We start from the raw sequence: 15537 nt of genomic DNA, 5'->3' as shown, positions 1-15537 counted from the left end.
ACAAGCTAAGGTCATAAAGAAGGGGAGGAGGTCCTCCCCTATAAGGGGACCAGGGAAAGGGCATAGGGGGAGAAGAGGGAGCGTGGGTGGACTGGGAGGAGACACAGGAAGGGACTTCAGTAGGGATACAAAGTGAATACACTGTAATAAATAAAATTAAATTAAAAAATATATATTAAAAAATAAAAAAATTTAAAAAGCAATTGTCAAATCTGAAAGTGATGCTGTTTTCTATAATACCATCAATTTTGAGGCTGAAGCAGGGAGATTACAGGTTAAAGACCAGTTCCAGGATATCTTAATTAGACTATATTAGTGAGATACTATCTTTGAAATTTAAAAAAGGGGACAACAAATAATATGATAAACTAGGGATTAAAGATTTGTAACTCAGGGGTGAAGCAATTCCCTAACACACTCAATATTGTGAGTTATTAATGCTCAGTATGAAGCAAACCAACAAAACAAAATAAAAACCCAAGGTAATTTTGTATCAAAAACATTTTTATAAAAGACCCAAGTGTCAAAAATGTCAAAAAAAAGTGTAGCCAGGTATAGCAGCACACATTTTAAGGAGGCAAAGCCAGCCTGGTCTACAGAGTGAGTTCCAGGACAGCCAGGGCTATACAGTGAGACCCTGTTTTGAAACAAACAAACTAACAAATGCAAAAAAAGACAAGAAAAAAAAAAACAAAACCAAAATCATGTCTGACATTTTAAAATAAAATTCAAATTACACATTAAACTCAAGCCAGTGGCTGATGATTTCAAACACACTGCAGAAACATTGTTGTACTGAAAACAAGTCTGTAAACTAACTTACTTGTGTGGAGTCTGTCAGATCTCTGGAAAGATTTCTTCCCCAAGCCTAGCAGAGAACTTTCCACTTTCACTGAAGAAGAAAAGCTGGAGTTTGAGTTCTGCGGACTGCTTGACTGTCCATCAGACTGCTTTCCTTCCCACAGGGCTAGGGAAAAGAATATGTGAAGACTGCTGACACTGAGGTTCATACACAAAGCCCACCAAGGGGCCAGGAAGACAGCTGCTACCAACCCCGACAACCTGAGTTATCTCTGGGCCCCCATGGTACAAGGAGAGCAGGACTCTCATGAGTCAGCCTCACACTTCTACATGCATTTGCTCCCCAGACCTCCATAAATCTAACAATTAAAACAGAAAAATCAGTCACACCACTATATTCCATGGTAACTACAGGAATCATGAATGAAGAAATGTAGGCCTCTTGAATGATTTGTAAAATAAACCCCTTACATCTTCTCACATGATTTACCTGCATCTCTAAGTATCTCTTCTAACAAAAATGAAAAGTTTTTTAAGACTCAGACCTTTGATTTTTATGGCAGTTCATAGAGTCAGCTTATGAGTTCAATTAAATTACATAATGCTAAACAAAGTCTATGTATCGCAAAACAATTAAAGTTAAAAACAAATCAAGCAATAAACACTCAAAGTCCATAAAACACAAGGACTTTGAAAACAATGGAAAGTAAAGGTAGATATTTTTCAAAAGCCTACATAGCTAAATTTTCACTTTACAATTTTTAATTTATTTTGATTTTATATGTATGAGCATTTTGTCTGCATGTATATTATTGCCCCACCTGTAAGCCCAGTGTCCACAGATATAAGAAGACAAAATCAGATCCCCTGGAACTAGAGTTACAGGTAGTTGTGAGCCATTATATGGGTACTGAGCACCGAAGTCAAGTCCTCTGCAAAAACAGTACATATTCTTTTTGTTTGTTTGGTTTTTTTGACTTTTTGTTTTTTTCTTCCCTGAGACAAGGTTTCTCTGTGTAACCCTGGCTGTCCTAGAACTGGCTCTGTAAACCAGGCTGGTCTCGAACTCACAGAGAACCTCCCGCCTCTGCTGGGATTGAAGTCATGCAACACCAGGCCTGAAGCAACAGTTCATATTCTTAATGACTGAGCTATTTCTCCAGCCCCATCTTCCTATATTGAATGAGAGTGTTGATAAAGAGGTCACTTTGGAGCTGCACAGATGGCTAAGTCCAACAAGTGCTTGTTGCATAAGGTTCTAGGTTTGATCCTCAGAAACCACATAAGAGTCATAGTACTGAACACTTGTAATCCTAGTACTGTGAAGAGGAGACAGGAGGATTCCTGAGGTTCACTAGTCAGCCAGTTTGGCCTAAACCACAAGTTCCAAGCCAGTGAGAGACCCCATCAAATAATACAAAAAAAACAAAACTACCAGAAGATAAATGGTACAGGGGAATGTTCTCTGACCTCAGTCTGCACATACACACTACCTACACCCGCCTACATCTAGAAGAAGAGTTCACTTGGACCTTGAATACAACAGATTTAATAAGGTTAATGAATTTAAGCTTCCAAATGTTACTAGGGCTGATATACAAAAGATTTCTTGTTCATTTCCTTCTTACATACAAATTTCACTATGGTACTTTTAATTATGTGATAATTTTATATTAAAATATTTTCTATAGCTGGGAGTGGTGGTGCACACCTGTAATCCCAGCACTTAGAGAGGCAGAGGCAGAGGCAGGTGGATCTCCATGAGTCTGAGGGCAGCCTGGCCTACAAAGTGAGTCCAGGACAGCCAAGGCTTCACAGAGAAACCCTGTCTCGAAAAACCAAAAACCAAAACCAAACAAACAAAAAACAAAACAAAACCAAAACAAAAAAAAAACCTAATATAAATCCTAGGATTTATACCCGTGGCAGCAGAGAGATTATACAAATAAACATGGTAATTTAAAAATAAATATTTTACTCAGCATAAAAATTTATACTACCAAAAGGATAAATATGCTGAGAAAAAGAAAATTCCACTGGAAAGGGAAAATGGTCAGACAACCTACCAGGTTTGGTTGGTGCTGAGTCACTGCCTTTGACAGTCTTGAGAGAGAGGTGTTGATTGGAGATGGACATGCTTGGCCTGCATTGCTGCTGCTGCTGCTGCTTCTTCTGTTGTTGCTGCTTCAGGGCCTAAAACGAAAATAACAAAACAAAACAAAAACAACTGACAGTAAGAAACAAGCAAACTGGTTTTCAGCAACTAAGTGACATAATTTAAATGGTAATTACTCTGTAATCTACTCAATGTAAATAAAAGCTTAAAATCAATGGAATTTCGTCAGAAGGCCAGGCATGGTGGCATCCCTTTAATCCCAGCACTCGGAAGGCAGGCGGATCTCTGCAAGTTCGAAGCTAGCCTGGTCTAGAAAGTCCAGGACAGGCAGCCAGGGCTCTGTTACATGGACAAACCCTGTCTCAAAACAAACAAAAACAATTTTTTTTTCCAGAAATTAAAGATCAGCAGTACAGCAAGGAATTTACAATTCTTTTTCTTTAAGATTTATTTATTATGTTTACATTATTCTGCCTGCATGCCAGAAGAAGGCACCAGATCTCATTATCAGTGGTTATGAGCCACCATGTGGTTGCTGAGAATTGAACTCAATACCTTTGGAAGAGTGGCCAGTGCTCTTAACCTCTAAGCCCTCTCTCCAGCCCTGAATTTACAGTCTTCTAATTGGAGAACTACACACACACTTTTGTCATTTCTAAAACTAGAATTCTAAGCCATAAACCAGTAAGATCTCAATTTGCATTGATTGTATGAAAAAAAGGCAACTATTTGTATTATGCTTCAGAGGCTAAATTACCATGGGTAAGAGCACTGAGATGTGTCCAAATAATCAAGTCCCAATAACTTATAGCAATTCAGTAAAGAGAAAGGAAGGGACATTATGCAATGTAGGTTCTAATAACAGCAGTTAGTTCCTTGTAAATATTTTAGGTCATTTTTATTTCTAAAAGGTTCTTAGTTAATAGAGATATCTTGATATTACTTAGAATACATTTTTTTTTAAAGGCCTGTGAGATGGCTCAGTGAGTAAAGGCACTCACCTTCAAATGTAGATACCAGAGTTTGATCCCTAGAACCCACACAGCGGAAGAGAAATGACTCCCAAAAGTTGTTCTCTAACCTCCATGTGTGTGCAATTACACACACACACACACGCACACAAAATCAAAGAGTTCAATAAAAAAAAAAAAAATCCCCTCTCCTAATCTCAAGCTTAGAAATTTATGGCTTTGATTAAATTATCAGATTTTCAGGATATAAAGTGTGGAGACATGAACATGTACTCACTTTGTGTGCCCACAGACATGAAAGCATTACTGCATGCATACACAAACATACCTACATAGACAAACACACGCATACACTCATGCACAAACAAAAAGGGGCTTGGGAGATGGTTCAGCAGTTAAGAAGACAAAGGTTTAACTCCCAACACCCCCACAGAAGCTCACAACTATGTGTGTGTGAGAGAGAGAGAGAGAGAGAGAGAGAGACCACCATGCCTGGTCCTATAAACAACTTCTAGTTTAAATACTTTAAAACTCACACAATTTAAAATGTTTATGGGCTCTAGGTCAGGAGCAGTGACACACACCTTTTACCATGGTTTTCAGAAAGCAGAACTGAGAGGATCTCTAAGTTTCAGGCCAGCCAGTACCACATAGTTAAGACCCAGCTTCAAAAAATTAAAATTATGGGTTCTAATTATAAGCAAAAACAAAACATACATTTTAAAAATTAAATTGAACTCAATTTAATTGAACTTTTTTTTTAACATTACTCAAGTTTTGGTGATACAATCCTCAAGGAAAACTATGGTCAATTTACTTTTCTTATTAAACTTTCTAATTCATTTTTACACATTCACATTTCTACTAATTATATTAAAACTACTGTACATTTTGTAAACAGCAACCTACATAGTGTGGTGAAACTTATTGAGTATTCATGTACAAGGTTAAGTACTATACAAGGTCAGAGGTAAGTTAACTTACTGAAGCTGGTGCCCTACTTATCACATGGGTCCCAAAGACAGGACTCAGGTCGCTGGGTGGCACTAAGTGACTGTTATCCAGCGAGTCATCTCATTGGCCCTTAGGATTTAAGAATCATTTGTGTATTCATTATACACAAAAGTATGTTACATAAGGACATTTTCATACATGGACTGTGGAAAAACTATTTCACTCCATTTGCCTCCTGACTGCTAACTCCTTGGAAACTTTTTTGTCTGTTTACATATTATATCTACGACCTTGGTTTTATGTCTATGATACAGCCTAGGAATCAAAAATGAGAAAAGATAGTATTTTCTTTTCAAGGACTAACTTCAAATACTTTTTATTCCAGATGCATTCTTTTTTTTTTTTTTTCCCTGCAAATGGTCTAACTTTGTTCTTTATACAGTTGGGGAAAACTTACACCGTATTCTCACATTGTTTATCTGGTACTCCATGGCTGGGCTGATTCCGTAACTTAGTCCGTAACTGTGAGTGCTGTGGCAATGAACACTGATGTGCAGGTATTTCTGTATCAAACCTGGAGTCCCGGGGCTAAATACTCCAGGGTTTGTGATGATTGTTATTGTCAGGTTGAAAAGATCTAGATTCCTTCAGGAGACAAACCTTGGACAAGTCTGTGAGAATCTCTAGATGTGGGTTCACTAATGTAAGAAGACCCACCACAAATGTAAGTAGTAGAAACTATCATGTCTTTGGCATCAAGCCAGATGCACCACTTGTAAAATGTGAACCAAAATAAACTCTTCCTTACTTGAGATGTTTTCGATAACTCCTCCATATCCCCCACTGCCTGAGACAGTGTTTCTGTGTGTATAACAGCCCTGGCTGTCCTGGATAACCAAGATGACCTCAAACTCAGAGATCCGCCTGCCACTGCTGCCCAGTGCTGGGATTGTGTGCCACCACAGCAAGTAGAGAGATAATACCAAACGTCTTAGGTAGGTTATATGATAAATCTATTTTTACTTTTCCTTTTAATATTTATTTTTATTCTGTGTGTATGGTGTTTTGTCTGTATGTGTGTCTATGAACCATGTACAAATGGACGCCAGAGAATGCATCAGATCCCTCTAGAACTGAAGTGACAGGTGGCTGTCAGCCGGTGTGGGTGCTAGGAATCAAATCTCAGGACTCTGCAAGAGTAGCCAATGTTCTTAGCTGCTGAGTCTTCTCTCTAGCCCCTCTACTCATTTCACAAAGTTCTGCCTGTTTCTCTTACTTTCTCTGAATGTTTCAGGTCTGTCCATCTTCAGGAGCTAGCATTTCTGAAAGGGATCCAGTTTCATTCTCCTATACATGGATACCTCATTTTCTTAGAACCAGCTTTTCTTCCACATATATTTTTGTCAAAATGCTTTCTCAAAAGTCAGAGAGTTACAGCTGTGTGGGTTTATACTGTATGTCCTCTATTCAGTCTCACTGATCTTGTATATCAGTACATTTTTTTTTCTTATGGTACTGTGATATAACTTGAAATCAAGACAGTAATGCTCCTAGTTTTGTTTTGTCTTTTCAGACAGGGTTGCTCTGTGTAACAGCCCTGCCTGTCCTGGAACTTACTGTGTAGACCAGGCAGGCCTGGAACTTACAGAGATCTGCCTGTCTCTGCCTCCTGAGTGCTGGAATTACAGGTATGAACCACCACGCCCAGCTGCAATCCCAACATTCTTACTGCCTAGAACTGCTTTAGCAATTCCACAAGGACTTATGTTTCCACGTAAAATTCAAGGTTGTTTTTTTTTTAGTTCTGTAAAGAATACATAAGAAATTTTAATGAAGATTATATTGAACTTATATACTTCACTTGGTAGTATAGTTGGTAGTATAGTCATTTTCACAACAGATATCTATTCATTTTCTAGCATCTTTAACCCTCCTTTTAAATGCAGATTTCTTAGATTTCTTTCTTACATGTTTAAAATTTTTCAATGTATAAGTTTTACATTTTGTTGCTGTTTTAGCAGTTTAAGTACTATACGAAATAAAAGTAGAGATGGTAAACATACTCGTATCTGATTTTAGTGGAAATACTTGAAATTTTCTCAGAAGTCCTTTCTACAAACATTGAGGTGACTGCTTCATTTCTATACTGGAGTGCAAACGTATTAGGTAAGCACTCTGCTGAGTTACATCTACAGCCCTTGCTGTGTTCAAATACAGCTTGCAGGTATTTTATTGTGAATGTCTGCATACGCTCATCAGCAAGACTAGTATATCGCCCCTTCACATCCTTCTCTGTGTACCCGTGTGTGGTCTTTCTGTGTCTGTTTATAGTACTCAAGCAATGATGGATCTGTACATGCAAACTGGCGTTTTTCCCTGCAACTTTCAATAGCCTTTCTTTGTTCTATATGTCTAATGATTTGACAGTTGATATGACATGGCAAGTTCTTTATCGTTCTAAATGCTGCCTGTATCTGAGTGACATCTCTTTCCAGATTACTTTTATTATGATTTTCCTGGAGATAATTTTTATGCCTTTATCATGAAATTCTTCTGTGCACATGGTTCACTGATCTGTAGTTTCTTATTACTTTATTCTGGCCAGTGCCTGAATTTTCTAATTGCCTGACTCTATGTTCAAGTCTCAATATTCTGGCCCCACCTTTGATACATTCTATTGGCTTTCAATAGAGCTTTTATTTGACATCGAGGTTTTCATTTCTTAATGAAAATTAAGAATTTCTTAAAAATTATTTTATGGAGGCTGGAGAGATAAATCAGTGGTCAAGAGCACTATCTGTTCTTCCAAAAAACCTGGGTTCAATTCCCAACATCCACATTATGGTTCATAACCACCTGTAGCTTAAGTTCTAAAGGACCACACCCTTTTCTGGCTTCTGTACCAGGCACACATGTGACACAGACATATATATATAAACATCCATAAACATTATTTTATGTGTATGGCTATTTTGTCTTTACGTCTGTCTATACACCACATGATGCTTGTTGCCCACAGAGAAAAGGACATCAGATGCCTGTAAAGTTATATAGATGGCTATGAGCCATAATTTGGGCACTGAGAATTGAACCCTGGTCCCCTGGAAGAACAGTTAGTGCTCTTAACTGCTGAGTGGTCTCTCCAGACCCAATATTTAATTTTTCATTTCCAGAATTTTATTTGGCTTTTAAAAATTCTTTCAGTATTTCTTTTGAGTTTCACTGATACCTATATTAACTAATTTCATTCAGTTTATGTTCTCTTGGTATTCATCCAAGGGTTTGTTTGTGTCCTGTTTTACTTCTCCAGAATTTTGTTTTAAAGATTTATTTCTATATGCGTATGTCCCCATATGGGAATATGCCACTTTGTACAGGTACAGTTGGAGGCTAGAAGGTCAGGTATCCCAAAGCTGAACACACAATTGGATGGTATCTGACATGGGTGCTAGAAATCAAGGGGTCCTCAGAAAGAGCAACAAGTGCTGTTAACTGGCAAACCATCTCTCAAGCCCCCAAAAGTGTACACTGTGGACAATCTCAGACACACACAGGGTTGCTGGCCCTGAGATCCCACTTTAGGACCACTGTCCTATACAATTCAGTTTTGGCTGTGCTTGGAAAAGCCTGCCAAAAGGTAAAGAGGAGAATAAACAAGCGGGTAAGAAGTAAGACAAGAAAACAAAGCAAGACAGAACTGAGATGCGAAACTGACAATGGGTCTTGAAGAGGAGTAACTGTAAAGAACAGAGCTGGATGAAATATAAAGTCTATGTACATTCTGGTCTGTCTTACAACATTTTTTTCTTGGGATCCCAGATATTTGCACCAGTATTTGTGAGGATTGGTCACACATGCCTGTCTAGTGAGTAAGTGGTCTTCCACAGGCTGGGTCACAAACTTGGTTACACCTCTGGGGAAACCGTTCAGAAGCCTGGCTGCAAATGTTGGCTCTGCCTCTGGACAATCCACTTTTAAGAGTCTTGTGGCTGTGCTCCCTGAAGAGTTGGCTCGAATTAGGTATCATTCCATGTTGGTCAACAGTGAACAGGTTTCTGACTCAAAGTTCTTCCCTATAGTGTCAAAGTATTTTTCTGGCTAGGCTTCCATGTATAGTTTCTAGATACTATGGTAGTATGGTTTAAAGAAAATCTGGGGCCAACATGTCAACTCTGCAGCAGGGGCCTTTTCTGTTTGTATGGTTTATTTTTCCTTATGGAGAACAGACACTGACATCAGTATCTTCTGAATAAGACTCCTACCTTTTTTTAGGTATGTTCTCTCATTAAACCTAGAGCTCATTATCCATTTAGAACAGCTGACCTGCAAGTCACAAGGCTATCACCAATTCTCTACCCCCAACCCTGTGATTACAGCTATAATATAATATGGCATGTCTGACTCTTAGCATGAGTCCTGTGATCCAAACTCAGGCCTTCATGCTTGCTTACATAAAGTACCTGACCTACTGGGCCAACTGTGAAGCTTCTACCAAGAGTCCTTCTTTTAAAAGATTTTATTTCTTTATTTACTTACTGACTTATCTATTTATTTTTATGTGTATGTGTTTTGTCTGCATGTCTGTGTACCATGTGCATGCAGTGCCCAAGGGTGCCAGCAGAAGGCACTGAATCCCCTGGGACTGAAGTTACAGACCATTGTGAGATACCATTATTTTTATAAATGAGAAGATCTTAACCCCATGCTCTTAACCCCTGGGCCATCTCTCTAGACCCTCAATGATCTTAAGTCTTAGTTATTTAATTCCGTATGTGTACAATGTGTGTACAGGTGTCTGCAGAAGCAGAAGGGTATCAGAGCTCTGGCACTGGAGCTAAACTGAGTGTTCTGATAGAGGTGCTGGAAACCAAACCCAGGTCTTCTGTAAAAGGAGACAGCACTCTTCATCATGAGCTGTAGCTCTATCCCTTTATTTTTATTTTTAGTTAGAGGTAATATATGTGTTTGCACATGTGACCACAGCAGCTGTGAAGATCAAAAGAGAGTGATGAATTCCCTGGAGCTAACGTTACAAGCAATTGTTAGCCCAATGTGGGGGCTGGGAACTGCAATTGAGTTTTTTGTGAGAGCAACATCTTTTTGGTGATTTTTCCATATCTAAACTACTTAGCACAAACTTTTACAGCATAAACTTCTAATCTTCTATATAACTGTCCATCTTATAAATATGAATGTTTATATCATGTCTTGATTTATCTTAGGCACATATTAATAATATATATGTCCAACATACACAAATAATATATGATAAATTTTTTTATATGTAAGGCCATTGGCGACTTCTTACTGCTAACAAACTTTTGTACAAATATTTTTCTATGCATCTATCTTGAACATAAGTGCTAAATGTTTATTTCCATGCTCATGATGCATGTATATTTAAAATTTAATAGGTAATATAAAATTTCTCTCCAGGAAAGCTATAGTGGCTGGGGATATAGTTCAATGGCAATGTACAGGGATCCTATGTTCAATCATTTGTACTTAAAATGATTAAGAGGTTTTTATTACACTGTGTCAGTATATCAATAATCAACTTCACCCTACTTGTTAATTCTTGATACAATAAAACTTCTAGTTTATAACAAGCTATGAGAATACAAATGATACAAATGATGCTATCCAATGTTTTTCTAATTAATTGTCAGTTTTAAAAATAATTATTTGTTCTTAATTTTATGTATGGTGGTGTTTTATCTGTGTAAGAGTGTTGGATCCTCTGGAACTGGTGTTACAAACAATTGTGAGCTGCCATGTGGATGCTGGAAATTAAGTCTGGGTTCTTTGGAAGCACAATCAGTACACTTAACCACTGAGCCATCTCTCCAGCCCTACACTTGTCAGTTTGTATTTACTGATCATTTGCTTTTTCTTCGAGAGGGTTCCTAGACAATGTCTTTCTACATAACCCAGGCTGCCTTGAAATTCGGATGGTCCTGCCTCAGCCTCCTTAGTACTTGGATTATATGACTGTGAAACCAAAGTATTTCAAGAAAGAAAGAATAAAAGGGGGAAGACTAAACCAAACCAAAAAAAAAAAAACAACAAAAAAAACAGCCTGAATATATACTGAGCCAATCCAAACAAATAAATGAACACGAGTAAAAGACAAACAAGAGAACACTGTATAACTTTACAGCAGCAAATACAATAATTAAGTTAAAGGAACAGTTTACTTCTTTTTAAACATTTATTCATTTTTTTGTATAGATTACAGAGTTGAGGAGGCATGAATGTGGAGGTCAGGAACAACTCCAGTTTTCTTTCCTACTGTGTGGGTTCCAGGAATCAATACAGGTTTTCAGGTTTGACAGGAAGTACCTTTATCTGCTAAGCAATCTCACTGGTCCAGAAATGAACCAGTGAAGATTTCTAGGAAAAATCTCCAAAACTGATTCAAAAGGAGAAAAATCAACGGACTATTATACTAGCAAAGAACAATATAATACAAGAAAAATTATTTTTAAGTACTATTTTTTCAACCTAGATAGTAAAGATAATTTCTACAATTTTCTTACCAAATATAGAATAAAATAAACAACTACACAGTTAATGTTATAATGGCAGAAATTTCTTCATTTCAAAACTGCACCAAATAGAACACTGCAAGATCTGAACTAAAAATAAAATAACAGACAGGGTGCTAATGTATAGGTCCAGCTGGCTTCAAAGTCTTCTCTCCTTACCTCAGCTTTCGAAGTGATAGGATTACAAGTATGTGCTATAATAACTGGATAAAAACTATAATTAAAAAAAATTGTACAAAGTATGTAAAGAATGAGCATATGGGGACTATTCCACACTTAGATTTAGTGTAATATTAGAAAATCTATGAATGTGAGTCTATACAATAGAGTTAAAAAAAAAAAAAGGCAAAACAAACAAAAAAAAAACCTACCTGATTATTACAATAAGTTACAAAGAAAACAAGTCTGAGGATTGGGAATGTGGCTCAGTGTGAGAAGCATAAAAATGCCTTGAAAATTTAAACACCAATTCATAATTCAGCACATGCACGGACACCTCAGCAAACTAGCAAAACAACTGGGTTTTCAAAAACATGTTAAAAAGGATTTACCAAAACCCTACAATGAGTGTTCTACACACTGCACACAAATTACTAGTGGCAAATTAGCAGGCTGCTGACATTTACCTTGTAAAGACACAAATCAAAAAGCTTTCAAGAAATTTCAGTAAAAGAAGAATTGATGCAGTGTTTTATTGAAATAGGGTCTTAAAATTTTATTGTCCATTACACAAAAGAACTAAAAGCATGAAACAGGAGGCTCTCATAATTATTTTTAATTGGAGAGATTATTCTTCTGATAAACACAGACTCAATGCTTACCTGCTTTAATGCCTTTTTGCTATGCTTCTGTGATGGAGAAATTACTTTACTTGCTGGAATGGTGGGTGATGGGCAGCCTGACTGGGGAGAGGATGGCTGCGACAGTCTAGATGATACTAGGGAAAAATTGACAAGGAAAAATTATGTTATCAGAGTTGATATCAAGCACCATTCCTTCCCCAGGTCATATGCTGCTACCTGTTAAGAACTGTGACCAAACACTTTAGGGAAGGATCTTCTTTTTGGAGTTGTACTGCAAACAGTCTCCCTTTTCAGTTTATTTCCTCAGAAAGTTCTAGTGTAGGATGATAGGACGGGGAAGGGGCGAGTATTAGTATATATTACTTCTCATTGTTTAATATATTAGAAGTGATTAAGCAAGCAGGAAGTCAGGTATAAACCCACATTACCAAATTAGAACTTAGAATAAGGTCCTAAGGATCTGTGTAGTATCTGTGTTCCTAAGGTAAACTTGAAGGTGGACAATGACAACACAACATGGTAGAAAGTCATGAGTAAGTTTAATTAAAAAAAAAATAATAATAAGGCCATCTCCACTTCAAAATTCTACCACTGTTTTAACCCTCCCTCATGGACATTTTTTAGGCTTTTAAGTTCAACAGAGATTTCTGTAGATTTCTTTGCTGGAAACAACCAACACTGACTTCATTATTCTCTGTCATATAGAGCCTGAGATTAACTACACAGAGGTCATGGTGGGCCTGCCTTTATGTTCTATAAAGTTTAACACTATATATAAGTACATTTTAAATTTCATTTTTACTTTATACATGTTGGTGTTTTGCATGTCTGTGTATCATTTGCAATTCCTGGTGAACATAGAGACCAGAAGAGGTTGTGACATCCCCTGGAATGAGGATACAGAGAGTTGTGAGGTGCCATGAGGTTTTGGGAGTCAAATCTGGGTCCCTGGAAGAGCAGCCAGTACTCTATTGAGCCATCGATCCAGCTCCACTTAATGTGTGTGTATGTACGCATACATCTGAGGGCAGTGCCCACAGGGCTAAAGGACAGCGTCAGACCTTCTGGTGTGGAAGTTACAGGCACTGTGAGCTGCCTAATGTGCATGCTGGGAACCAAAACCATGTCTTCTCCAAGTCCAATAAATACCTTTTATGGTAGGTAAGGAGAAAGATGGACATTGTTGATTCAGACATCTCATGTAAGAGCAAGGAAATTCAAGTTTGAGAGAGGAACAACCTACTGATGAGTCCTGAAGAATGCATGTTGCCTAATTTCTTCTTTTTTAATACTTGACCTGAAAACATTTATAGCAAATTGGTATTCACTGGCTAAGACCATGAAGCTTCAAAATAAATAAACTATGTGCTGCTAGGTAGCTATTTGACACAAAAATAAGAGAGAATATACACAGTATAGTAACTTAGGGCTGGTGGATTTACAGTACTTTCTAATTCCAGAGGTAATTCAAATACCAAACTCCCGATAAAAATAATCTGAGCACGTGTTAATAGTAATGTGCTACGGGAGACAGGGATCCCTTAACAATTAACAGGAGTATTTCACATAACTCATGTTTTTCTTAACAACAAAAAACAATGAAATCTCACAACTTTTCTTTACAACAAAATAAAACACCATCTATGCAACGTCTTTAATCACAGCACTTGGACGGCACAGTCAAGAGGATCTCTGTGAGTTCAAAGCCAGCCTGGTCTACATAATGAGTTCCAGAACAGCCAACACTAAAGAGGTCCTGTTTTGGGGGGGAGGGGAGTAGGAGTATCCATGCAGCTGTCATATTATTTACAACATATTTTGGGGAAAAGACAGAGACTTCCCTTAGTTATGACCACAAAACAATACGAGATAACTGATTTTACTAATAAGTTTTTCTGACATTATTCCACCTTACCTTGACTTGAAATTCCATAAAGCTCTTCTTTGAACATACTTCCTGTCTGAAAGCTAAGAACCAAAACTACAAACTAATAATTTTCTCTACTTTACAAAGAAATCAATAAGCTAAACGCAACATTGTAATGAGTTTCTGAATTCTAGTCTGTTCCTACTTCGCTGAAAGGTTATACATATATCAAGAGTTTCTATCAAATTTCAACTAAAAGTATCAGTTTTGCTGTCAGAGCTCTTTATTTTTGCACATAAAAAGGAAGTGGGTTTTGATACTATCTCATTGTTCTTCCTGTCTTATCCGAAATAGTGATGTCAAACTAAGAGTAAAGCCCTAAATAAGAAAAATGAACAGTCACAATTAGTTTGCTGTATTGGTAATTAGAACTGTCTTTTTAGTGTTTTGCTTGTTGAAATCTCTTCAGTGTCTTAACTGTGTAGCCCTGGCTGGCCTAGAACTCACTTTGTATACCAGACTGATTTTGCAGTGTTCCTGTTTCCACTTTGCCAAATGCTAGAATTTTAGATGTACGCCAACCCAATGAGCTTAAAAATTCTGTTGTATAGAAGCATGTATATGGAAGTCAGAGGCCAGCTGTCAGGAGTCAGCACTCTCTTTCCACCATGTAGGTTCCAAGGTTCCGGCTCAGGTCATGAGGCTTAGCCTCAGTGCACTGCTAAGCCATTTCTCCAATCCCTTTGTTTTTGTTTTTGTTTCTTTTCTTTTCTTCCTTGAGACAGGGTTATATATAGTAGCCTGGGATGGATTACAACTCTTTCTCTCTGCCTCAACCAAAGTAAAAAATGCCTTGTTAAATGAAGCAGCTATTCCTATTTGGCTACAGGCTTGCCACATTTATTTCCACAGGAATATAAAAATTCATAAATACATAATCCATATCTAACATTTGATAGGATACTATACCAGGAATGATTCAAAAATATTAATTTTAAATTATAAGACAGACTAAGTTATTCTTTATTACTGCTGGCTCAGTAATTATCCATCGTTTGTCTTGTCTTAAAAATATCAGAGCTGCTCAAGCATACGTGAGCTGCATGTACCCCTCCCACTCCACTGTCCAAACTATTCTCCTCCCAGATTTATAGGCTATCTACAATTACTTCAGAATATCTTACCATGGTATTATTCAAGGAGAAAATAGCTGATACTGTACTATTTCTACAAGAGAAATCAATTAAAGACAGATCAAAAGCAATGTTGAATGTTATTACCTAGTTGGTTTTTTTTTAAGGCTTGTTTTTTTATTTATTTATACGCATATGAGTGCTCTATCTACATGTACACCTGCATGCCAGAAGATGACGTCAGATCCCAGTATAGATGGTTGTGAGCCACCATGTGGTTGCTGGGAGTTGAACTCAGGACCTCTGGAAGAGCAGACAGTGCTCTTAACCTCTGAGCCATCTCT

The 15537-nt window shown here is 37.4% G+C and overlaps 1 protein-coding gene across 2 annotated transcripts in view; it reads right to left on the bottom strand.

Moving 5' to 3' along the window:
• Asxl2 (ASXL transcriptional regulator 2) overlaps window positions 1-15537 on the bottom strand; it is an 87243-nt gene that overhangs the window by 32832 nt on the left and 38874 nt on the right. For both annotated transcript variants that reach the window (XM_060365159.1, XM_060365155.1), the window contains 3 exons: window positions 12212-12327; window positions 2868-2994; window positions 824-967 (listed from right to left, as the gene is read on the bottom strand). In XM_060365159.1, the coding sequence (XP_060221142.1) occupies window positions 824-967; window positions 2868-2994; window positions 12212-12327 (387 nt within the window). The remainder of the gene's footprint in view (window positions 1-823; window positions 968-2867; window positions 2995-12211; window positions 12328-15537) is intronic.

Source organism: Meriones unguiculatus, chromosome 1, assembly GCF_030254825.1.
Source record: "Meriones unguiculatus strain TT.TT164.6M chromosome 1, Bangor_MerUng_6.1, whole genome shotgun sequence".
NCBI classification, from domain to species: domain Eukaryota; kingdom Metazoa; phylum Chordata; class Mammalia; order Rodentia; family Muridae; genus Meriones; species Meriones unguiculatus.
This window is presented reverse-complemented; position numbering and strand designations above follow the sequence as displayed.